Source organism: Macrobrachium nipponense, chromosome 23 (genome assembly GCF_015104395.2).
Source record: "Macrobrachium nipponense isolate FS-2020 chromosome 23, ASM1510439v2, whole genome shotgun sequence".
Taxonomy (NCBI): domain Eukaryota; kingdom Metazoa; phylum Arthropoda; class Malacostraca; order Decapoda; family Palaemonidae; genus Macrobrachium; species Macrobrachium nipponense.
Window position 1 is genome coordinate 10,105,368 of NC_061090.1, and position 25,445 is coordinate 10,130,812.

The following is a 25,445-nucleotide window of genomic DNA, read 5'->3' on the forward strand; positions in this document are numbered from 1 at the left end:
AAGATTAGGTAGGGATGTAAGATACCTTGTGACAAAGTGTCAGCTTTGTCAGGTACGTTGATAAAATTTTATCCCAAAAAATACCGGGACAGCGGCTGCAAATCTCATAGTACTTGAAAATAATAATGATAATTTCTTTTCTCTCATTTCAGAGACCTGCTTGATGAGGCCAAAGATTATCACTTGATGCCAGAGCGTCGACCTCTTCTTCAGAGTTTCCGAACAAGACCAAGATGTTGCAACGACATTGTTGGGCTTATATATGCAGTTGGCGGTCTTACTAAATCAGGTGAGCTACTTAAGAAGTGATGACACTTGCTGATTTTGTTATTTTTGGAAGAAAGTTTGGGCAGAAGCTGACACTTCATGTTCCTTTGTTACTTCAGGAAAATGGGAAACCTCATAAGGTCAGGAAATTAGTTTTCCAGTTTTCCTTGTACTGTTTTCAAGTACTGACTTGTTTAATTAACAGTCAAAAGTATAGTTTGTTCAAGTTGGATTTTTTCAGTGACTTAAATTTCACTGCAAGTGGAAATGTTAAGGGGTGTGCCGACCGCCAAATTTCAAGGAATTATCAAATTTTTTTATTAACAGTTTTTAACTGTTTTATGTCTAAATAAACATATCCTGAAACGATAATGCTAAAAAAAAAGAAATTTAGATTGGTATATTGACAATTTTGTTCATCGTTTGTATTACACTGTGAAGCACAAGTTGTAAAAAGAATTGTAAAAAAGTAAGTTTGAATAATTTATGATAGGTCCAAGTGAGTTATGGACTGTTTTTGACAGTTTTATGCATAAATAAACATATCTAGGAAAATTATTGGTGTGAATGAATGTTTCAAGTGGTTCTTGAACAATTTTGTTATCACTTTTACAGCTCTGCGAACGAAAAAGACTTCTAAAACATCAAGATTCTATGAATGATTCTACATTAGATCAAGTCTGATATACAGTATTTTGGACCATTTTACAAAAAATACACATCTAGAAACATTATAGCTATAAAAGAATCTTTAGATTGGTTCATGGACAACTTGTTCATCATTTTTACAGCACTGTGAACGACAAATTTAAAAAAAAATTATGAAAAACAAATGTGAAAAAATTTACCCAAAAATAATTGTTCCCAGTTAAAATAATCCATTTTCTCTAGTATGAGAGAAAACTGCTTATAATGATATAGGGATAACTGGCTTAAAAAACAAGATACAGTGGTCCTCGCTTAGTTGGACATCTGCATTCGTTGATTTAGTAAATCGCTGGTTTTTCTGTGGAGATTATCTCCAAATAGTAGTATATCAGGGAAAATTAACTAATTCACAAATTTTTTCGTAGAGCAATATTCACAAATTACTATATTTTCATTTTATTTTCATGGCTAAATAAATTTTTTATTACAAAGAAATTATTTACTAATTTCTCTCTCTCTCTCTCTCTCTCTCTCTCTCTCTCTCTCTCTCTCTCTCTCTCTCTCTCTCTCTCTCTCTCTCTCTCTCTCTCTCTCATTACTGTATCATAAACTTTTATGTACAAAATTGAAAATAATTCCATTAATAAATTAGTTTCTTTTAGCAAAATTGTTTTTTAAAATAATTCTTACTGTAACAAGTGTCAATCAGCTGATTCTCAGAATGTAAACATTGTGACGAACATTTCTCAGAAGACAAAAATACGCTTTGATTACTGTGTTTGTTGTGCTTATATGTTGATATTATAGTATGGTACTGTATCAGTACATGCAAAAAAGCACTTTCTTAACGTGAATGTATTCATTCATGAAATACAGTTTTGTGCAGCAGCCATATCAGGAAAATAATGAGGAATTGTTAGCTATCATGCTCTTATTTGCAGATCTGCTGAAGGGGGAAGTTGAAAATGGGGGAGAGTTTATAAAAAGTTTATGGCATTATATATAGACACTTAAAACTGAAGCACAAAGGAGGAGTAAAACAAGCAAGGGGGCCATTTCAAAGGCAAATCCCGCCTACTACTAACCACTAATATGAAGCATGCAATGTATGTTTGCGATTTGCAATAGTTTTAAATTGCAGTAAGAAGTACATGTGTATCATCTTCAATCAAGATAGGCTAGGCTAGGTCATTGGTGATTACCCATATGATAGTTTAAGGTATATTTGGTGTTTAAACTATGAAAATAGGAAATTAGCCTTTAAGAATTTTTATAGGTAGAGCATCTTTGGTGGTTCAACTATTGAAGTAGGCAGTTAGGCTATAGCCTAAAAATTTTTTGAAGGGTGTAACAACTAACAACATATATATATTTGCATTACCGAGGACCCACTTTATTGTTGATTGTTTCTCGGTTCGTAGTCCAAAATTATCGCTGTTTTGTTGTTTCCTGAGTTTTTTTTATATATATATATATGTATATGCTTCGATCGTAAAGAAGACTGAAATAAGACTTGTGTTTATTCAGTATTATCTGTAGAATCGGTGGTAAAAGTTATTGAATATTATGTGTAGAATTGGTGGTAAAAGTATTGAATATTATGTGTAGAATCAGTGGTAAAAGTTAGAAGGAAATAACCTTCAGTCATAAAGTCATTTACTTTATAGAATTGGGCCTTATACATAGGTGCTCTTCATAAATGCTAATTTCAGTTAATATATAAATCAAGAGATCACAGTTCTATTCATTTGATTATGTAAATTTCATTAGTAGATGAAACAGCTTATAGGAATAACTGAACCTTCACTCTAAATATTTACGACTTTCTTATTTTTGAGTCCAGAAATTTTGTTAATTTTTTATTTCCTGAGTTTTTTTTTTCCTTTCTTTTCTTTTCTTCAAAACTAAATTCTTTGATTTCAAAGAAGATTGAAATAATTCTTTTGTTTATTCAGTATTATTTGTATAATAAATGGTAAAACTTACAAAAAAATAATCTTCAGACATTAGGTATAAAGTCATTTGATTTATAGAATGGGGCCTTCTAACATAACCTAACCAACCTAACCTAACCATAATGTCCACACTCTCCATAAATGCAAATTTTAGGTAACATATAAATCAGGAGGGAACACTGTTCTATATATTTGATTATATTGTAAATTTCATGGCATATTTCTTATATGTCAAAATAAATTTAGTGCAGAAATTAGCCTTCTAACCATAATTTTTGTTCTTTCGTCATTTTCTCTGAAAACTCCAAGAAGACTGAACTAAATTTGATGAAACTTTTACAGAGGGTTGTATAACTGTATATCAGGATTTTGAAAGAGCAAAACTTATTTTGATTTTTCCAATGCAAAAAGAATAATAGTAATAACTTAGAAGTTGAATCTGTAACTTTATCTCTCTGAAAAAATTCCATTGTTGTTGAGGAATAAGTAGTAAAAATTTGAAGCAAATCCCTTTAATCATAAAGTGGCTAAAAGCACTTACTTTATAATGGGGCCTTATGGCATCAGCACTTCTCTTAAAGGGAATGCCGACACCATGAGGTCCCATTATAAAATAAATGACTGTTTCTGGCTTGTGATTGAAGGGATTTGCTTCTAATTTTTACCACTTAATTCTACAACTTATAATTAAAATTCTTTCATAAGAGAATTTAGAAATTCCGCCTCTAAATTCATTTGTTTTGCAGTTGAAAATAATCATGACTTCATTTTTAAAAAATATGCCAAAATAAAAGATGCACAGGAAAGTGATTTTCCTGACAACAAAATAAAAATATATACATATGCAGTTATACTACACTATAAAAGTTTCATGAAATTTGGTTCTTTAAAAAAAAAAAGTTTTGAGATAATGGCAAAACAAAATCATTTTTGGACTTTCAAGAATCCTGAGAGAATCAGGATATCTTGAGCAAGTTATCCCTATACAGGCAGTCCCCAGTCATTGGTGATCTGGTTTTATGGGGCTTGTCTAGTGCCGAAAATTGGTGATTTTTGTTGCTGAAATGCACCGAGTTCCGGTTATCGGCACTGATACATACCTAACAGAGGCACCATTAACCAGTTATGGACACCAAAATCTGGTAATCGGTACAGGCAGTCCCCAGTTATCGGCAGGGATTCCGTTCTAAGCTGGGTGCTGACAAGCAAAAACCAACATTAACTGAAACTCGGTAATTTACAGTGCTTATGGCGTCAAGTTTTGGTTAATGGCATTGATAAACAGTTAATGGTGCTGATAACCGGTTAATGGCACCTATTTTAGGCATGTTATGGTGCCATAACTCCATTATCAGCACCTTGTGGTGCCGATAACTGAAACCTGGCTGCTTATGGCGCGAAGGGTCCCATACCTGGTGTAAGCCATAGGTACAATCTAAGGACAATCCTGCATCATAGACCAGTGTTGGCACTTATGCTTATACCAGCCAACCCAAGAAATAGGTGTTTAGGAGGACACTTATTGGCATTGTTCTATAAACAACCACCTTTCCACGCTTCTAGTGAAACATTCATGCAGTTCAGAGTATCGATTCTTAAGTAACACGGACAGTGTGGGTTGATGTGTGAAGCATCAGACAACCACTACCATTTCTACCTGGGGAGGTCACCCACAGGTCCCCAGACACTGCCTCCTTGAGACCTATCGTGGGTGCTTATCAGTTTGTATCAGGAGGGTGTAAGACAGGAGTTGAATGGTACAGTAACTGGCTTCTCTCTCTCCAACATTCCTCGTTCAGGGAAGGAAGGACTGGATACAGATGCTGGTGACTATTCACTTGAGCACCCAATCCTAAAGCAGCAATAATTTAGATGTGACTACTGCTTGCTCTTTTAACATGGGTTAGGTAAGTGGTTAGGAATATAATATGAAACCCTTAGTAATTGTATAAGTCAAATTCAGCAGGATTCTGACTTGTGTCACAACATGTAATCACACTGGGTTTTCGTAAGGTTTCCTTTTTGAGTGAGATCTCTGATGTATTTCACTTAGGCACCATACACCAGATTGAGTAGGAGATTAAAGGAATCTTCACTGTCTGCTCACTATGGTGACCAGGAACATATCATATCTTGGTGGAGGTTACATAAATGTATCAGTCAGTTGAGAGACAGCCTCGTGCCTAAAGAGTGTTTGCCCTGCATAAAAGGCTGTGTTTTGTATTTCCATAGGAACAAATAACAAATGTTCAAAGTATTTGTATTTTTCCTGGGTATACAATTAGAGCCTTTTATCACATTTTCCACCTCAACCACTCAACTTTGTCCCTGTTGCTGGAGGAAAGTATTTGGTGATAGCAGGTGAGGGGGTTATTCCTCCATTACCACTAGTCAGCTAGCTTGTTAATAAGCTTCAATGACCAATTTCAGCTCACACTGAGGAACAGTACTTCTATATAAAAGCCTGTGGAGGCCAAACATAGGAAAAATTAAAGTTAATTAAAAAAATTTGCATTATTTTTTTTGCTCAAAATATATAGTGTTGAGTTCCATTATTATAGTAAATTCACATCATCTGTGCATCTGATTTCTAGGCCGGTCCCTTACGACACTCCTGATTGGCTGTTGATAAGCCAGTCACAGGGCTGGAAACACTCAGTCTCTCGAGAGTTCACATAGGCAGGATGTATGTTCCACCTCTCCTGAGAGATACTTTTGAAAGAAGTATCCCTCAGGAACTGGCCTAGATATCAGATGCATGGTTGATGTGAATCTACTATAGTATGTACTACAAGCTTGCACTTTGATGTTGCGAGAGACTAGGTTGACCTTCCAGCAATATTGATAAAATATACCAAAATAAAGGCACAGTTTCTTTAATTTAATTTAAAGGCATTTAAATATAATAATAATAACAATAGTAATGACTTAAGGAAATTGTATTCAGTACGATTGTAGGCCTGAAAATTACACTGAAAAGGTCATAGAAAGCATTTAACGCAAGCATATGTAACAAAGAAACATAAAAACAAATCTTGTGTAAATTTCACAAATAAAAAAAAACTTGTATGTTACTGTCAAAGCGTAAGCCTAAATTGCATCAAGTTTTGAAGTGGCTATCAAAAGTTTATGTATCTTTAGAATGCAAAATTTACTGGTACATGGTCAAAATCCGAAAAAACATATTAATTGGATAAAGAATGAAAGTTGGTCGAAATCCTAAAAACTTATTAACTGGATAAAGAATGTGACTTGTGGCAAAGGTGTTCAGAAACCGTATTTCTGTATATGTTTCTTTGCACTATGTAATGGAATTTTGATGGGACCAAAATTTCTTTGTAACGTGGAAAGCTTTGTTGATTACAGTGAGACTTATGGAACAGCTGCATTTTTTCATTGCTGTTGAATTGAATATACAAAAGTTTTTCAAGCAGTTATTTTTATTTCCTTAAGTTCTTTAAAGTTTTTATTTTATAATAAGAACGTGGACATGTTATGGATGTTTTTGCTTATTATTACATCAGGAGGTCCTATATTATTTTAATATCAGTATTGCAAGTCATTCTGACAACCAAAAAAATATTTTATCATTTGATATGCTTGAAAACCTATAGGTGGCTTGTAGCAAATCTTAAAATGCCAGTATTCATTGTTTTAAATATTTTTCAACTCGAGGCTTTTGTTTACGAAGTATAAAAAGAACTTGATTCACTCTTGCCACTTGGATCCACATTTTTTTTTTCTCAGTTTTACATTTTCATAAAATCATTCATTTACATTATCTCCCTTTTCAGTACTGATTCCACACTTATTTTACCCTTTTCACTTTTCCTTATTAACCCCTTCACCACTGGCCTGCTACATTGCTGCTAATGCTTGCATACCGCATGAGACCCCCTGTCGACCGCGAGTATCAATCATTACTTGCTCCCACTAAATTTTATGTTATTCATATTTTTCCTTCATATTCTTATGTGAAAACATTGTGTGTATGGATATCAATGAATATTTTTTACCCCATTGTCAAAAAATTACAAAAAATATAGTAAGAATATCGGAAAAAATAGGCATATTTAGTAGAAAAAGTAATTGCAGAAGTAGGAACTGTTATAAAAGTAGTAGAAATAGCAGTAAAGTAATAGAAATAAAGTAGCAGAAAAAGTAGTAAAGTAGTAGTAAAATAGTAGTAGTGGTAATAGCAGTACTAGTTTTCTTACTGAAACAGTTATTCCTAGGTTTCATACAGAAACAGCATATACATCAATGAATGTTTAGGCAGCTGGTAATAATAATAATAATAATAAAACAGTAATAATAGTAATAATAATAATAATAATGATAAAAAAAGCAACAGCATCTCGTGACCAATACGTATATACATATGGGCAGTTTATTCACCCCATTATCATCTGCAAGCTATAAAAAACACATCTCATCACGAGTAACAGGCCTCCATAGAAGTCCTTTCACCTTACGCTTTCCTGTTGAATGAAAGTACTACTCTGCCCGAGCATTCATCCATTCACACAATTTGTCAATTACATCACCACAAAAAAGGAAAAAAAATGCATCACGTAAGCAGATGAAATCTGGTGTGTAAGCAGGAATCCCATTGCCACCCTCCGTGAATCAGGGGGGGGTGGGTCTGGGCGCAAGTCACAAGATGGATCAGTTATGAACTGCCAGCCTTTCATCGACAAGAGGTTCAATGTCTTCCAAACACTCGTTGTCACTGTCAACCTCTAAAAAATTATCACTATAATCATCATCTGATAGATTTGGCAGGTACTCAGACCCTGACTCTGAAACACTATCATCTGACATGATACTGAAAAAAAAAAAACATAAAATAACTGCAATCAAAAGGGGAAAAAGATTTGGAATTCAAATCTACATGGTTTACGGACAAAATCGTAATCATCCTTCTCAGATAATAGCCTGAGGTGCACTGGTATATGTTGGCCAGTACCCCTCCTAATATCCCATATGAAAATGACGTCACGACGTCCATCGGACGCTCATTGGTTAGAATGAATTGTGGGTGGAGCTTCAGCACCTCTCTCGTACACAATACTGTGTCTGGAAACCATCCGAGCTACAGAAAACGCTTTGCTTTTCGAGGAGGGATGAAAGACGTACACGCGTACGTCCCGGTCTTTTATTACTGTACCGTAAAAGACGTACATGTGTACGTCCCAGTGCTGAAGGGGTTAACCAGTGCAGGCAGTCCCCAGTTAAAAGGGCGGGGTTCATTTCTGACGGCTTGATGATAAGCAAAAATCGCCAATGCAGGTACTCCTCGTTTAACGATGGGTTCCGTTCCAGCGACCACGTCATTAAACGCGTTATTCTCTTTATTTCGACTATTAGCATTAATTTTCAGTCATATTATACACAGAACTAGTTTCCGACATAGCCTACTACATGGTAAAGTTCTGACAATGCTTTTTATCATTTTATTATTCATATATTTTAACTTCATCGTTTTATAACTTCATATAATGTATAATTTTCTTTAAAATAATGTACTTTATTTAACACATTTACCCTACATTCCAGGTTAGTCTACTTACTAGTAAGTCAATACAGTACTAATAGGAAGTCAATACAGTACTAAACTTTTCTCAGAATCTGTACATTATTTACCAGTAACTTTCATATTCTGAATTTGGTATTTCATAATTATCGCTATTAATTTCTTCTTCATTTATTTTTATTGTAGATGGTATTGAGATGAAAAAAATAACTAATGAATTTCAGCGATCATGGGGCATTTGAAAGTCGCCATCAAAACGTAAACAAAGCACAATGCCATCTATTGAGGAAAGTGAACACAAAACTATTTGCTAATGGGATAAGCATTTTCTGGCATTGATAAAGATTTACACTTGTACTTCTTACCTATAGTATCATCTGATCTCATGGGTGACATATCGAACACGTATGTAAATGTACACAGTTGTGTAAAGAATTATCAAATTGTATTACATGTAAGTATTTCAAGCATACTAAGAGTAAGGAATTCGTGCATGCCAAATGTCTCATTGTTTTGATTAAAAGGATTCACTTGGTAGAGACTTCTCAAGTGGATTATTTAAAAAAATATATTTATTTTCAAGTTAATATAAAAAACATATTCGACTTCACATGTTTTCATTTCATTACTAAGAATTCACACATTTTCTTTTCATTACTAAGAATTATTCTCACTTAAACAAAGAGATATGTCATAATTTTTGCTCTCTTGAAGTTGTAAACAAATGTGGCGCCACCCATTCGGCCGCGCAACAAACTAATAGCGGCTAAATCAAGCTAACCAATGGAGTTCCCAGACCATAGAATGCCACCTTTAAGAGGTTTAACTGTATAGCTTTTCTTTACAAAGTATATTAAAGTCTTATTTATTGTTTTAGCCATAGATTTCAAGGTTTTCAAAACCTAGGCTAGGCAAGATTATTGGCACTGAATAGCCTTTCTAATAGCCACCATTGGCAATGTTTTTATTTTAATTTTATGTTTTTTTTGTCTCTTTCTTCATGTTGTCGTCATAACTCCGAGTTGTCGTAAAACGAGTACGTCATTTAATGAGGAGTACCTGTAACCATAACTTGGCAATTTATGGTGCCAACAACAGGTTAATGGCACCTTTGTTAGTATTTATCGGCACCATAACTATTATCAGCACATTATGGCACTGAAAATTGCCAATTTTCAACACCAGTCAAGCCCCATAAAACTGGATCACTGATAACTGAGTCCACTGATAACCAGGGACTGCCTTAAAAAAAGTTTGATTTCTTTATTTGGTATTTTCAGTCACGTGAGTGCCTATAGTACTGATGCTTGGTTGATTGCTATAAAATACATGCTGTGGCATTGCATATTTCCAGGGCTTTCTGGTATATTTAATTCTAACTGCATATCTTGTGTGATTAATATTTGAGCAATTATTTTGGTGTTTATAGTATTTGTATTGGTATGCTAAAAAGTTAAGGGCAGTTGACTAGCTAGTGCTAACAGGTAGGTTTCAGTTTGCAGTAACTTCCTTTTGTATTTTTTCATGTTTGATAAGCCAAGGGTAAGTTTTCTGGGTTCTTGCTCCATTTTGTCCTTTTGTTATTGGGTGTTTCTGTATTTCTGTGCTTCCTTTCCATATAATACCAATCACTCAGTAATTTTTTATGTATCCTTTGTTATCCTTTTTGGTAAGTTCATGATATTTTTCTGAGATATCAATTCCATTTGTTTTTAGTGACTGTAATTGGTTGCTAGCTACAGTATTTGTGTTCTCCTAGTGATTGTCTACTAGTTTTATCTGTGGTACTCATTTATTATTGTATGTAGTGTATTTTGCATCTGCATAGTGATTATACTTTATCCAATATAAAGAATTCTTCTGAAGCTGACTTTTCTTTAATGAAGCCAGACTGAGTTATGGATTTAAACAGTTTTCGTTAGTCTCTCTTCAAGCACTTTTTCAGTATTTTTAAAGTGTGCTAGCATTCCTGTCTTTACCATGTCCACATTGCAGTGCATCCCTTTTTCCTTTGTTTACCATTATTGTCTTGGTTTTCCCACAATCTTCGGGTCCTATATTGTTGGAAGCTTATAGATGAGGGTTCTCTTGCTGCTTTATATTAAATTGCCATTTTGGAATGGTCTCTTATAATGCCAACATGTTCCAGTTCGTGTTCTTCGTTGAGAAGACTTCCCAGAATATTAGCTTATTCATTCTAGTACAGTTTCTCGTAAACTTTAGTATCTCCATTTTCATCTTCAGTAAATTTTTCTCCTTTTACATCTTTTCCGTCTTTCATATTTGAAATATCCTCTGCCAGATATTTTTCTCTTTTCCCTCAGCTGTAGAAGGATTTTGGTTCCATTCTGCCTAACTCCACTTCCTTTGACCTTGTCACCTGCTTTTTAGCATCTCTATATACATCATTATCCTCATACCTGTCTGTCTTCTGCCAGAGCTGAAGGGTCTTCTTATTTTCAGTTGACCTTTGTACTTATTGATTCCATATTGTCACTATCTTGACACCCATTCCCTGATGTCACCCTACATACTTATTACTTATGCTATATTTTTAGGGCTTCAGTATCCATTAACAGGACATTTTATACCAATATGCTATTCTAAAGTTAGCTATCATATAGATGAGAATGTATTGAAGCTACAAAACTAGGGACTACAAACTTAATTTGAAATATGAAATGATAAAAATTATCATAAATTAAAAACAATTTTGCACTCTTGTATATCAGAACTTTGAACTTAAAAATTGGTACAGTATATTGCAAAACCAGGATGCATTATTTTGGATCAAATGTCTCTGGGACAGCTTTGGTTAAATGGCAGATGCATCAAAGATCATATATATTAATTTCTCTTAATTTGACTCCTTTAAAGGTCACTATATCCAAAGGCTCATGTCTGTTTTGTGCTTCCCCCTAGTCAGAGTTCCTCATCTGTTTTCAAATCCTCCACATAATATATTGTCTTCTCCTGTAATTTAACTATTTCTGAAGAATAATGGTAAGAAATTTTTTTTTTTTAGTTCTGCACTCCAGACTTTAGAAAGTTGGTTTGTTGTTGACTTTAGGGTTAAAGCTGTACTTTTTTTCCTCCTTTTTTTATGCATGAATGATCCAAAGGGCATTGATTTGCCACTGTAAAACTTGAATTTGTTTTAGAGATCAGAATAATCTTGTTGGAATAGAAACGTATGTAATTCTTTTTGAAATGCTTTCATAAATACATTCTTTAAAGTAACACAGTGCTAGAGGTGTTTAGAATAAGATGAATGATGGCATGTCATTATTGATGGTAAACTTTTTGGCTTGCTGATAGCCAGAATCTAAAATACTGAAGTGTCTTCCATGCTGAATATACTGTAAATGGATGTTTTATGGTACAGTTCATAGCCTTGGATCTCATGAACTACTAGACTTTAAATCATTCCAAGGTTTGTGACATTTTGAATGAATCTGGATAACTTTTTTGGTAATAAATACATCATACCACTGTAGTGAAGGTGAATCGGGTTATTTTCAACAATTTACCTTAGTTGTTGTGAACACATCATTATCAATTAGAAAGTGAAAATTTGCAGAACACTATGGTTAAAACCCTCTGTACTTTGTATGTCTTCATTGGCATAGTTTCACGTATTACCATTACTAGTCAAGGCCAAATGGTACCCTTTAGTCTCTTTGTAATGCTTGATAGTTCTGTAGATAACTACATAGTAATTTTTGTGAGTGCTGCAGAGATTTTCCTTAATTTCACTTGCATGTTTTGAATTTGGTATTTGTTCTTTAGTTGCTTTTATCAATCATAAACTAAAAATCTTCCCAAAGAAAATTTTATTCAAATATTATTTAGATCAATACATTTTCAAGGGGCACTTGTTATTAAGTTTTTTCAGTTGCATGTATATTGTTTTGATATTGCTTACATTATTTATTGCTGACTGTATACATGAATACCAAGCTGACTTTAGATGAATTGATGTTGGCACTAAGGTTAATACTAGAGAGAGATGATTATTACGGATTATCATTGTATTTGAAAGATCTTTAATTCTTCAGTTTATAGTGAATTACATGTACTATATCATGTCACTTTTTATAGAGATAAATCTCTTGTTCATAGTCTTGATATAATCCTTAAAGGCACCTGTTATAAACACCTGATACCTTGTGTAGTGATCTTTTTATTGTACCGCACTTGTATGATGTTCATCTCTTTAGCACTGCTAAGCTGGTGTTGGTAGTTACTGCTGTGGGACAAAAACCTTAGTACGTACAACCAAACATTCGTACATTTCATTATAATAATTCCACTCTAGTGTGACCTGCTCTGTATCCATATTATCATGCAAGCGATATCGTTAGTAATTAAAAACTGTAGCACAGAACCATAGAAATAGGCAGATAATCGTCACAAGTACTACTGAAAATTGTGATGGGGAATGAAATGTATTATGGCAAGGATGCCTATAAATTTTCTTATTTATTTTGTACCAAGTCATGGTGATGCTCATATGTTGCCTTTAAAATTTTACAACTTCAATCATCATGTCAAAATTCTCAGTTCAGTTAATTTCAAAATGACTACTATTGTAATTGTAAAGATATTGTAGTAAATGATACTTTAGCGACAAATTTTTTTCCTAGTTAACATGGAAGTTCTATGGGAATGTTTTTCGGATTCTTTTATTTTAGATTTTTATATTTCCCATTAAAAGTATCTGGTTTGGTGGTCATGTAAGGTTTTATTATGTAAACTTTTAACTTAGTTTGAACACATAGTTGTTTTGCTTGCATTACTAGTTTGAACACAATGTTGTTTAGCTTGCATTACTGATTAAGAAGCAGTATTTGTTGTAACAGTTTTATTCTTATATAAAAAGTGCTGTATCACATGTTGGCGTATATTAGCTTTGGAAGAGCAGTTCAGTAATAGTCTTAATGATTTTGAGTACAGATTTTGAAATGGCTGTGAGGAAACTAACATATGAAATGGCTGTGAGGTAGTGATCTTACCGTATTGGTAGCTTTTAAGGATAAAGACATTTTAATTTAAGACTGTAAGCAGCTCCTTTCTGTAAGACATTTTCAAAGTGCTTTCATTATCATTATTATTATTATTAAGTAGTTAAACCAAACCTTAGATTTCATATTTATTTGTAATGCTGTTTGTATGCCCATTTAATTGGAATTCATGGTACCTTACTCTCCTCTAGAAATTATCTATGCTCATGAGACTGATTGACTGAAAGATATTGGATAGTTTGTTAATACTATAATTTTTTTTAACTAATAGGCTTTGACAGTATCACGTGAAGAGAACCTTGCAGAAAAAATACCATAAGAATTATTCATTAGTTAGTATCATAGTGTACAGAATCTGGTCAATTAGTCCAAGAGCATTAGCCATAATATTGGCAAAAATGGGAAAAAATGTTACAGTTGATTTTCTCACCATTATTCAAAAATATAATGAACTTTAAGGGGGCCGGCCGGAACCCCTATATGTGGTGGTATAGGGCGAAAAATGCAAAGTCATGAAAAAATTCATGGAGCTTCATATGGCAATTGAGAATACGTATACGAAATATTTCGTCAAAATTCCTCTTACTTTCGTAGTTACAGGGTAATTAGTAAACATAACTCAATACTGTAAGCCTAAAACATTCATCCGTACAAGAAAATGCAATATTTCTTCTGTTATTGTAAATTTTGATAATTATTGGCAAAGAAATTGTGAGAAATGGCATCTGTAGAGATTCCGTGGCTCGCAGAAGCGGGTATCTGGTTCAACCATGATTCAGTACGACCACAGACTTTAAGTAGATTACACGTTCGAGTTTCACCTCGTGACATTCGCTTGCTTTTACGTATGTTTATGTATGTTTCGGCAAGAAATTCATCATGCCAATGAGGAAAAGACAAGGAAAACATCTCGCTAACATACAGACGAAGACAAATCGCTCAAGTATTGTTACAGAATATCATAATATACGCGTAGTTAGTGAAGAGAGAGGGGAGGGTTGCCTAGTAAAATGCCCCCTTCTTGCCTGACAGCACACGTCACACTGTGCCCAAGGCTACGATCTTTGAGCAGAGAGATCTTCATTTATGATAAATAACATAGTTTTGGTTTTTTAATACCCAAAATGGAATATGAAATTCATAATAATCATAATTTATTAAATTGTCTTTGTAAAAAGAGAGTACACCTTCGAGTTTCACTTCTGACATTCTTTTGCATTTACTTTTATCTTTGTTTAGGCAAGAATGTCATCATGCCAAAGAGGAAAATACAAGGAAAACGTCTCGCAAACATACAGAAGAAAATTCGCTGTAATAAGCCGAGTTAGTGAAGGGGAGAGAGGGAGTTACGTAGGCAGGAGTGCCCCATCTTGCCTCAAGCAGTGCCCCAGGCTACGATATATGAGCAGAGGGATCATCATTTATGATTAAATTATGATAAATAAAATAGTTTTGGTTTATTAATACACAAAAAAGAAATATACATTCATAATAATCATTATTTATTAACATTGTCTTTATAGAAATACGAAGGAAAACTTTGAACGCCTGTATCTCAAAACTATACTTATTGACCTTCAAAATCTATCTCCTCACTTAGTTTTAAAGCTATAACATTCTGGTGCCTCTAGTTTATTTCTTCCAACTGGGACCATCATGTCATCTTGATGTCACCAACCCCATTCCTTGGGATTTAACAGGTTCCCTTTCCACTGCTGAACTGTCAGATACGCTCTAAATGAGTGCTGTCTTGCTGCTGCACTGGTTGGGGTTAGTGATTCTGATTTGAATGATGACATCAGGGAGGATTGCCAATGGAGCGGCTGCCACCAATGGCATTCTGTCTGACTTGGATATCATATATGTTGGGTGGGCTGTGACTGAGGCTCATTCCAGGAGTCACTTATGATACAATAATGACCAGCAAATCAGTGTCAGTACCAATCACACTAACTGGCTTTGATTCTGATCTCACAAGTGTTAATCCAGTTCTAGCAATAAAAAAAAATTGCCATCCATATCAGAACTGCTCTTAATAACACAGGTTATTATGTTAAATAAAAATGTAAGATTAACAGCAACAGAGTGCCTACGGATCTTGATTCATACAACCACTTATGGGTAAGATTCAGTCACTGCGCTTCAACTTTACATTAGAGAACACTGTACCATTTGTTGAGGCAGCTACAGCAATACCTATTTCATGCAGTTGGTCACAGGTAACAGATGCATCTGCCACTAGGCGTGTGGATATAGTAAATAGTGATGTCTGGTTAGAGCGTGTGAAAGGAGAATGGGCATTCAACCAATGTAGAAAAGTTGCTAGGTCTTTGTTGTCTTCAACCTGAGAACTTTGTCGTAAGTCATTGTGATGTTCAGATGATGTTGTATGGATATTGGTAGACTGATCAATTACTTCACAGAGAGGAATGCAGTGGGGAAATGCATGTATTCACTTTGTTACAGTACTTTCAGTAATTCCACGTCCACGAGTCATGCCCTCTGAGGATTTAAGCATTCGCATGGGATTTTGTTCAGTAGTTTGATCTGTGAAGTTTCCACTCCAGAGGCGATCTTTTTTCTCACAGTAAAGTAACCACCCTCAGTAAACTCTTTGTATTCAGTTTCAGACATCTTTGATTCTAATGACTCCATTTGTTAAAGATATAGTCTGGAAGACTTGGCATAAGCAAGGTGCCCAATGGCATGAAACTGGGGTATCATTCTCCTGATGCATTGCAAGTGCAACTTCCAATCACCTGTACGTTCAGCATGCAGAAACATCTTCAGAGTGGATACTTATTCCAGGTAGTTGATCCATAATTTTCCAGTAGGGCTTTCCTGTTTTTCTTCATCTATGATATTTGCCAGAATAGTCTTAAAGATTTGGATTGAAGCATCACCAAGAAGATGTTGGTGGCACAGGCAGAGCCACACCATCCAGAAGCTGTTCAAGTATTGAATTCATTTTCTCTTTATGACTTTTATCAATTAAATCTTCATTGTTTGGGAGCCGTAGGGAGAAGAAAGCAGCTAATGTCAATATGTGAGCTCTGACAGCTCGAGCATATTCATGTCCAGTCATCATGTGTTTCACTGTTCCGGCAGCATATACAGTTTCCCACAGTGTCCAATCCACTGCGTCCCATAATTAATCCTACTGAGCCAAGGTATGACATTGGAGATGGAAACCACATAAGCGAATTACTAAGTCTAGTAGATCTCTAGATGCAGCGACAATCTCTGCCACTTTTGTGTTTAATGGCTGGTCGAATGTCACAAATCATGTCTTGATACCATGCAACTTATTGTCTTTTAGCAAAGGACAAGGCTGTATATATTGTACTTGGAATTTATGGATCAAGATGGATAAATGGAGGGTTTCAATCCTTCTTTTCTCATAGTTTGCATCTCTCACAGCAGTTTACATGAATTGATTCCATGATGGGCAGGTATCAACTGAAAAGTTCCACATCCACAAGTAACCAAGGGACAATGCCAATTGTTGACTGGGAAGACTAATATTGGCATCCTTTAGAGGATCAAGAGTGATAGAGCTTAGTTCTATTTTTTCCAAACTTCCCAACTACCACTGCTTTTGGTAAGTTTGTAGCAGATCGTTTGAGAGTTATACTGTCTGGGTTACCAGCTGGTGTCACGTGCTATGCCACCTATTGTATGGAAAGTATTGTGACTGGAGATCGTCTCAATATTGTAATCTGCATTATCGAACATGAATTGGGAGAAACCATAAGTTGTATGTTGGTATGTCAATTGACAAAATTGATACATACAGGCATTGTACTTCCTTGTAGTCATCACAGAAGCTCATATTACTGGGTATATCTACCAGTTCTCGAGACCCGTATCTCCGGTGGATGTAAAGAGCAAGTCAAGAGAATCAGTCAGATTTTTGTAATAAAATTCACATTAATGGCCTACATTGAAATATAACTATTTTTAACCCAATCTCATTTCATCGTAGCTTAGTATTTAATAACATTATCTGGGATGTTCTCCTGGAAACATTGCGTAACCTAATTTCACACGGTCATGTGATTTCTGACTTAAGCTCCTGGAGGACTTTCTTGGGCTTTTTATATAGTATGATATATGATAAGACTCAACTTTTCTTAGAAAATCAGCTTTATAACATTTCCCCCCCCTTTTTTTTTTTTTTTTTTTTTTTACTAATGCTCCTGGACTAAATAATGTATCTAGTGATACTAACCAATTTGCATAGCTTTGAAAAAATAGGTCTCGGTAATCTAAATTTTCACACTGGAAGCTTGCCAGAGCATTTAAGAGTGGTTTTAAAAGAGAGAACTAAAAACATTCCAATTCAGACCGTAGAAATTATCACTATGTTTATGTGGAATGAACTCAGTGGGGATTTACGATGAAGTAAAATCAGTCTGAATAACTACATTATTACTGAGCCATCAGCAATTAGACCACAAAATGTTTGCTAGAACTGAAAGGCTTACAAGATTGTCAGGAAATATTCTGATGTTTTTCATTATGCAGATTTTGTATTCAAGGAAAAGATAACTTTTAAAAGTGTTTAATGTTTTAAAGTAGGTTAGGTTTGGTTGCCCTTTTTAATTGTATTTGCCAGGCAATTTGATTCCTAAATATTTTATTTTGATGAGTATTTACTCTATGATGAGATCAAATTATTTATTTTGATAAGTTTTTACTATATGACGAGATCAATCTAAATGTGTAAAGCAAAACTGTTAGACTTAGCAGACCTCAAAACTTGGAAACATATGGTGCTGTGAATATGATAAATATGTTAATGATTGAGTGCTTTTTTTTTTGTTAACCCCAGAAAGTTTTGGGGGTCTGTTAAGTCTAACATTTTTGCTGTACACATTAAAATTATTCAGGATGACTGCACTGAGGGAGTTTCAAAGAAAGAAAGAAAACTATGCTGTTGAACTTTTTGTAAATTCAAAGCACTTGACTGAAAATATTAATTTGAACAATTTTGACACATTAACTCTTTGAAGTGTGAGTCGTAAGTTATCTTTATGTTTGCATCCAAAAGGTAGCAGATAGTGATACAGATTTGTGTGCATGTAGCTGAGAGGACTACGATTGAATGGAAGATAGAGTAGTTGGAGCTTCTTAACTTACTGCATGTGGGTCCATATTGTTTGGAAGAGGCTTTTTGTGTTATTTGTTTATTTATTTGCTATTTTTACCTGAAGAAATATTCCTTTTTATTTAGACCTGTGTTAGTTCTCCTAGAGAAATCAGAGTATTGTTGTATACTATTCAGTGGTGTGCATACTCTTTTAACCAGTTGAATAGATTAATTTTTTTGTCTGTCCTTAAGGTTTTTTCATATTTTCTCTACCCCATGTTTCAGTGTTATGGTCACTATTGTTAGTATTTCATTATTACTAATGTTTGTTTTATAACAGTTGTTTCCGTATTCTATTAGATTTTTTTTGAAGAACTTACTTGAAATTATTGTAACTATAACTATCTTGTACTTTATTTGTTTCTTTTAAATTTTATAGTTGTGCATGAACCAGGCATGCTTTATTAATTTTGTGTATGTTTTACTTTTTACTAGTGCAATAATAGTGTAATTGCTGACTTATATATTTTGTAGTCTCATGGTAAACTACTGATTATGTAGATTTTTGGCTTAGAATAACACCTTGTATTACAGTATTAGTGTCACTGTTTTATAACATACTAAATTTCCTGTAGACTAGGCAAGGTATTTGCATAATATACTTATCACACACACACATCTCTGGCACCTAGATTAGAAATAAAGCAGTTTACTAGTTTTTAAAGTCTATTTTTAGTTTTCCTTTTACTTGACTAAAAATCTAAACTGTTTAATTGTAAGAAACTCGGCACTTGTTGATCCTAAATTGCCTCACCAAAGCTATTGGTGATGTGTTCATGCAACAAACAAATTAATGCTTTTAATATCTACTTCCAGTTGTAATTTTACCCAATACCTTTAGCAGACCCTTTTCAGGATGGAAACTACCCGTTGTTTGTCAGTCCACCCAGAAGGAAAACTTTTAAAGTCCATTGCACTCATGCTTCATACATACTGCCAAGTAGAAATATCTTCGCTTTACATAGGCAGAGAATGGTTCCAATTTAAGGATCCCTTCCTTTGGTTAGCCACTGCCCTGCAGTTGTGTACCAGCATTTTTGCCCTTGTAGCGGTCTTACAAGAAATTATCTGACATCACAGATAATTTGACAAATGGCTGTTACATGGCTTCAGTATCAAATAACTTCACGGACTCATGTGGCAATTTCTGTTAGGTCAGGAATTGGAACTTCAGGTCATTTTGAGAGAAAGCTTAACTCGGACCTACTAAAAGTGCTATTTACATGGGCCTGGACATCTATACTTTACACCATGGTCTTTTCAATAAAAAAAACTCAGAATTTAGTCCCTGTACCAGGAATTTCTTTGAATTCTCGATCCCTACCTAACTGTAACAGGCCTTAGTAGGGCACATGGTTTATAAATCTTCATTAGCTAGTTCAGGATTTCTCTGTATTCAGTAATAGTTGAAGAGATGGTTCTACCCAACTACCCATTTTCCATCTCAGAAGCAGTATGGTGGTTTTTCTATTTGTTGTGATCCAATGTCTCCTGAAAAAAATCATGATATCTGCAAGTCTCATGATGGCATTGGTAGCTCTTTTATGGGAGAATCAGGAGTGGTATGTAGAACTTTTCTTACTAATGACCCTGCCAGGAAACTCCCCAGCTAGAAGGAACTACTTGTCAACTTCACTTCTACAAGTTCCTCTCGAATATGGTATTTTTGGATCTTGGAATTTCACATCTCTAATCCATGTACAAATTTGACTTGAACAGGCTAAGTGGATCTTTCCCTGTGGTTGATACAGTGGCAAAGCATTAATCCAGTCAGTGCCATTATTCCCCAGATGTTAGACTGTGTCCTTTATCTTCAAAAACAGAAGGCTCTGTTGGTCTTGACAAAAACGTGCTATAGATCTGCTCAGTCTCTGACCATGAGGCTCATGAGGTAGACTTTTCCTCCTTGGCAGAGTTGAGATGGCTTTGTTAGCAGTTTGAGATGGAAGTTACCGCATAAACCATTATCTCTCCTTAGAAAAAATCTTTTGGTCTTAGGAAGCTGCAATAAAGCAGTTTGCAAACCATTAGACCAAGCTTCCATTATTGTTTGGATATAAAAAAACATATTTTCTTAAGGCATTTACATCTTGAGAACTTAATGCAAACAGACAAGTAGTCTGTTTCCCCCTTTGCAATCATGTAGTCCTTGCCCAAAATTATGACTCCCTCCTTCCCTGCCCAGTCAGGGTAATTGTCTAGAGGGAGGGTGAAGTGAGGGATGACTGTGAATTCTGTTTCATTTTGGCTCAGATGATAATGGAATGTTTGCTGAAGGTGCCTAAGTAAAGGTTAGTTTCCTTGAATTGGAGCTTTGTCAGCATCCTTAATTTTGAATATAATTTAAATGTCAAAAGTGTTTGGGTAATGGGCATCATGAAGAGGCCAGACAACATTTTGCAAGTTCTTATCTCGCAAGTGGATAGATTTGTACTTGTTTGGTTCAGCAGTAATAGCATGGTTCATTATCCTGGCCCTTGGGGATGGTTCCAGGTAGTTAGACATGTCATCATCTGTAGTCTTCTCATTCTCCTATTATGGCATCCTCTGTAGCAAGCATAATGTTGTATGGCAGTTCAAATTACAAACCCCTTACAGTACTTTTCTTTTGATAGGATACTCAGCTTCCTGTTTATATATATATATATATATATATATATATATATATATATATATAATATATATATATATATATATATATATATATATATATATATATATATATATATATATATATATATATATATATATATATATATATATATATATAATATATATACAGGAAGCTGAGTATCCTATCAAAAGAAAAGTACTGTAAGGGGTTTGTAATTTGAACTGCCATACAACATTATGGCAGTATAATATATATATATATATATATATATATATATATATATATATATATATATATATATATATATATATATATATATATATATATATATATATATATATATATATATATATATGAATTATTTCTGAGACAGAGAATAATAATGGAGAGAGAGAGAGAGAGAGAAAGAGAGAGAGAGAGAGAATAACTCCTAGACTCCGACTCCTTCCTCCCCTCTGCCAATTTGTATATCAAACTGTCATTTACTCCCCCACCCACCTTCCTCCAGGTGGATAAAAAGACTGGGGGGAATCGCTATTTTTAATTAATATTAATATTTGAAAATTAGTTATAAGGTAAATAATTTATTTACTCTACAAAACAAATAAACATATGTAAGAAAAAGAGAGAGAGAGAGAGATATGTTATTGTTACTGTTTAATCTCATTAAACTTAATATTATTTGTAAACTAGTACTGTATATTATTATTTTACCATAAAATGTAGTAATGTCCTTAAAGATATACTTATACATACATTTCCAGCCCAAACAGAGGGCGAGAGTTACCACTTGGACATACTAGTATCTCATGTGGAAGAGAGAGAGAGAGAGAGAGAGAGAGAGAGAGAGAAGAGAGAGAGAGAGATAGAGAGAGAGAGACGAGAGAGAGAGAGAGAGACGTGATGAACGTGGATCGTGACGTGAGGTGAGTGAGAGAGAGAGAGAGAGAGTAGAGGAGAGAGAGAGAGAGAGATGAGAGAGAGAGAGAGTGAGTGAGTGTGAGTGAGTGATGTGGGTGAGAGAGAGAGAGAGAGAGAGAGAGTTATCCTTATTTAAAAGAGTGAAATGGATAGATTATTGTACTTTTTTAAAATACTATCACATATGAATTTTGAAATTACTTATATTACTATTATTGTTATGCAAAAATATTAATAAACATGTACCATAGAAATTCTCTCATGAGAGAGAGAGAATTTTCATGATCCATAGATTGCAACACTCCCCCTCCTGTTTGACAGTTGTTGGACCCCAGCCAACTCAGCTTGGCTACCTGGAGTTCAAAGACGCGGGGTAAAATGCATTTTCTTTCATTCTTATATAGTTCTTTTTATTTATAAACTAAAATCTTGCTAATTCACTTTAGTGTTTTCTTTAATGAATTTATATTATTGCTATTTACATTAATATTGATATTGAAATTAGTTAAATCATCATCCAAAAAACATACATCTCTGTGAGAGAGAGAGAGAGAAATGGAAAGATTATCGCAGTATTTGTAAAATACCTTCACATATGGTTTTTGTAATTACAGTTATTATTATTATTATTATTATTATTATTATTATTATCATATGAAAATATTAACCCTCTTACGCCGAAGGGGTATAATGAAAATCGTCTCCTGTGTACCGAGGGGGTCTCGGAGTGAGCACCGAAGCGGAAAATATATTTTTTTCAAAATCACAGTGCGCTTATGGCTCCTTTTTTTGTCATTGCCTGAAGTTTAGTATGCAGCCATCAGAAATGAAAAAATATCATTATGATATATAATATAAATGTGATATATGATTGCGCGAAAACAAAATTTCATATATAATTGTATTCAAATTGCGCTGTGAGCAAAACGGTTAAAGCTAACAAGTTAATTTTTTTTTCGTTGTATTGTACACTAAATTGCGATCATTTTGGTATATAACACATTGTAAAACGATCAAAGCAACACAGAGAAAATATTATCACAAAATGATGCATGAAATCCTAACGAGAGGATGTAAAAAATTTTTTTTTCAAAAATTCACCATAAATCTAAATATTGTTCTAGAGACTAAGAATTTCTTTCAAAATGAAGATAAATGACTGAATATTACTAGACTGTAAGAGTTTTAACTTACAATTGCGTTTTTCGGCTATTTCGGTAGAGTCAAAGTTGACCGAATGTGTTTTTTTTTTCTATTTATATGCAAATATTGCAAAAATGAGAAAAGCTACAACCTTCAATTATTTTTTGTTGTATTCTACATGAAATTGTGCACATTTTCATATATAAAACTTTATGTAACGGCTAATTTAAAATGGTGCAAACATTACGACAATTGCACGAAAAAATTTCAGATTTTTTTTCGGAAGAGTTACCTCGTGGACGTAAGGAAGATTTTTTTTTTCATAAATTCACCATAAATCGAAATATTGTGCTAGAGACTTCCAATTTGTTGCAAAATGAAGGTAAATGATTGAATATTACTAGAATATGTATAAGAGTTTTAGCTTACAATTGCGTTTTTCGACCATTTCGGTCGAGTCAAAGTTGACCGAAGGTTGAAATTTTGGCACTTATCGTTATTTATATGAAACTATATCAAAACTGATAAAAGCTACAACCATGGGTTGTTTTTAGTTGTATTGTGCATGAAATTGCACACATTTCCATATATAAAACTTTATGTAACGGCAAATTTAAAATGGTGCAAACATTACGACAATTGCACGAAAAAAATTATCGGAAGAGTTACCGCGCAGACGTAAGAAAAAAGTTTTTTCATAAATTCACCATAAATCGAAATATTGTGCTAGAGATTTCCAATTTGTTGCAAAATGAAGGTAAATGATTGAATATTACTAGAATATAAGAGTTTTAGCTTACAATTGCATTTTTCAACCATTTCGGTAGAGTTAAAGTTGACCAAAGGTTGAAATTTTGGCACTTATCGTTATTTATATGAAAATATTTCAAAACTGATAAAAACTACAATCATGAGTATTTTGTTGTTGTATTCTACATGAAATTGCGCACATTTTTATTTATAATACTCCATGTAACGGCTAATTTAAAATGGTGCAAAAATTATGTCAAAGTGACGAAATAATTTATGAGATTTGTCACTGATACTTTTTAGTGCAATAAGAAAGAAATTTGCGCTTGCGCGCCTGCGTAACGATTGTAAACAAAACGACGCCTTGATCCGTGAGCTCCCAGCATCCTCCAAGGCGCATGATTCAGAAGTTTTTGGCTGGTAGGCCTATAAGTATTTTTCCGCGAATTTTTAAAAAAATTTTATGTCTACGTTTAATATGTCCAATCGGCACCCGGAGACAATTTATCTCAACGTTTAATACGTCCAGTCGGCGTAAGAGGGTTAATAAACATATTATACATATGTGTACCATAAAAATCTCTCATCTCAGACAGACAGACAGACAGACAGAGACAGACCTGGAGTTCGAAAGAACTAAAATCTTACTTTTTCACTGTAGTATTTTCTTTATTGAAGTGATTGCTCTTTACATTAATATCAATATTTTAAAATTACTATGAGATTCAGGGCCTCTGTAACACGGTTTTTTGGACTCCTTATCAAAGCATCGGATGTAGCTGAAAGTTGACATATGTAAATTTTACAGCCACACACAAATTTTGTTAGCATTATCAATATCCTAAACCCGATAGTTTTAATTTTTATAGAGTAAAAATTATCTAGCCGACGCCATGGCCAATGATTCCGAGCCAAGAGTCAAAAAACGTTCATTACGTAAGCAAAGTAAACACCTTTTGACGAAATGTTGCCCCGCCCATCCACCAGACAGAAACTCATTCACCTTGTTCCATTGGCTCTGAAACCCAAAGACTTTATGAATGGCGAAACGATACATAGAAATGGGTGGGGTATCTGTGCTAACGTAGTAATACTACTGTATCAGTAGTGCCGCAAAAGTATAGCAGAATATACATGAATTAAACATTTAGGCCAACTGCTGGGATCCTTGAGGATCATTTAGTTCTTCTTACAACTACTCGAGAAATGAGTTTTTATAGCCAGAAGTTAAATTTTCTAATACAACAATGCCCATGATAGCCTTCAGTGTTATCCTGAATTATAACGAGGCCAAAGTGGGTGGAGCCTCATGAAGTCATCATTCTGACGATAATAATTGGTGAAGGTTTAAAGCCAAAATATGGTACCGGCTATTTTTTTTAGCAAATAGGTAGATAGCCAATAAATAGAAATTGCTTGACATTGGATATAGCAG

At 34.1% G+C, this 25,445-nt stretch overlaps 1 protein-coding gene across 1 annotated transcript in view; it reads left to right on the plus strand.

Moving 5' to 3' along the window:
• Nucleotides 1-25,445, plus strand: part of LOC135195982 (kelch-like protein 18) — an 88,081-nt gene that overhangs the window by 22,076 nt on the left and 40,560 nt on the right. Inside the window, exon 3 of the mRNA XM_064222486.1 lies at nucleotides 153-289. Within this exon, the coding sequence (XP_064078556.1) occupies nucleotides 153-289 (137 nt within the window). The remainder of the gene's footprint in view (nucleotides 1-152; nucleotides 290-25,445) is intronic.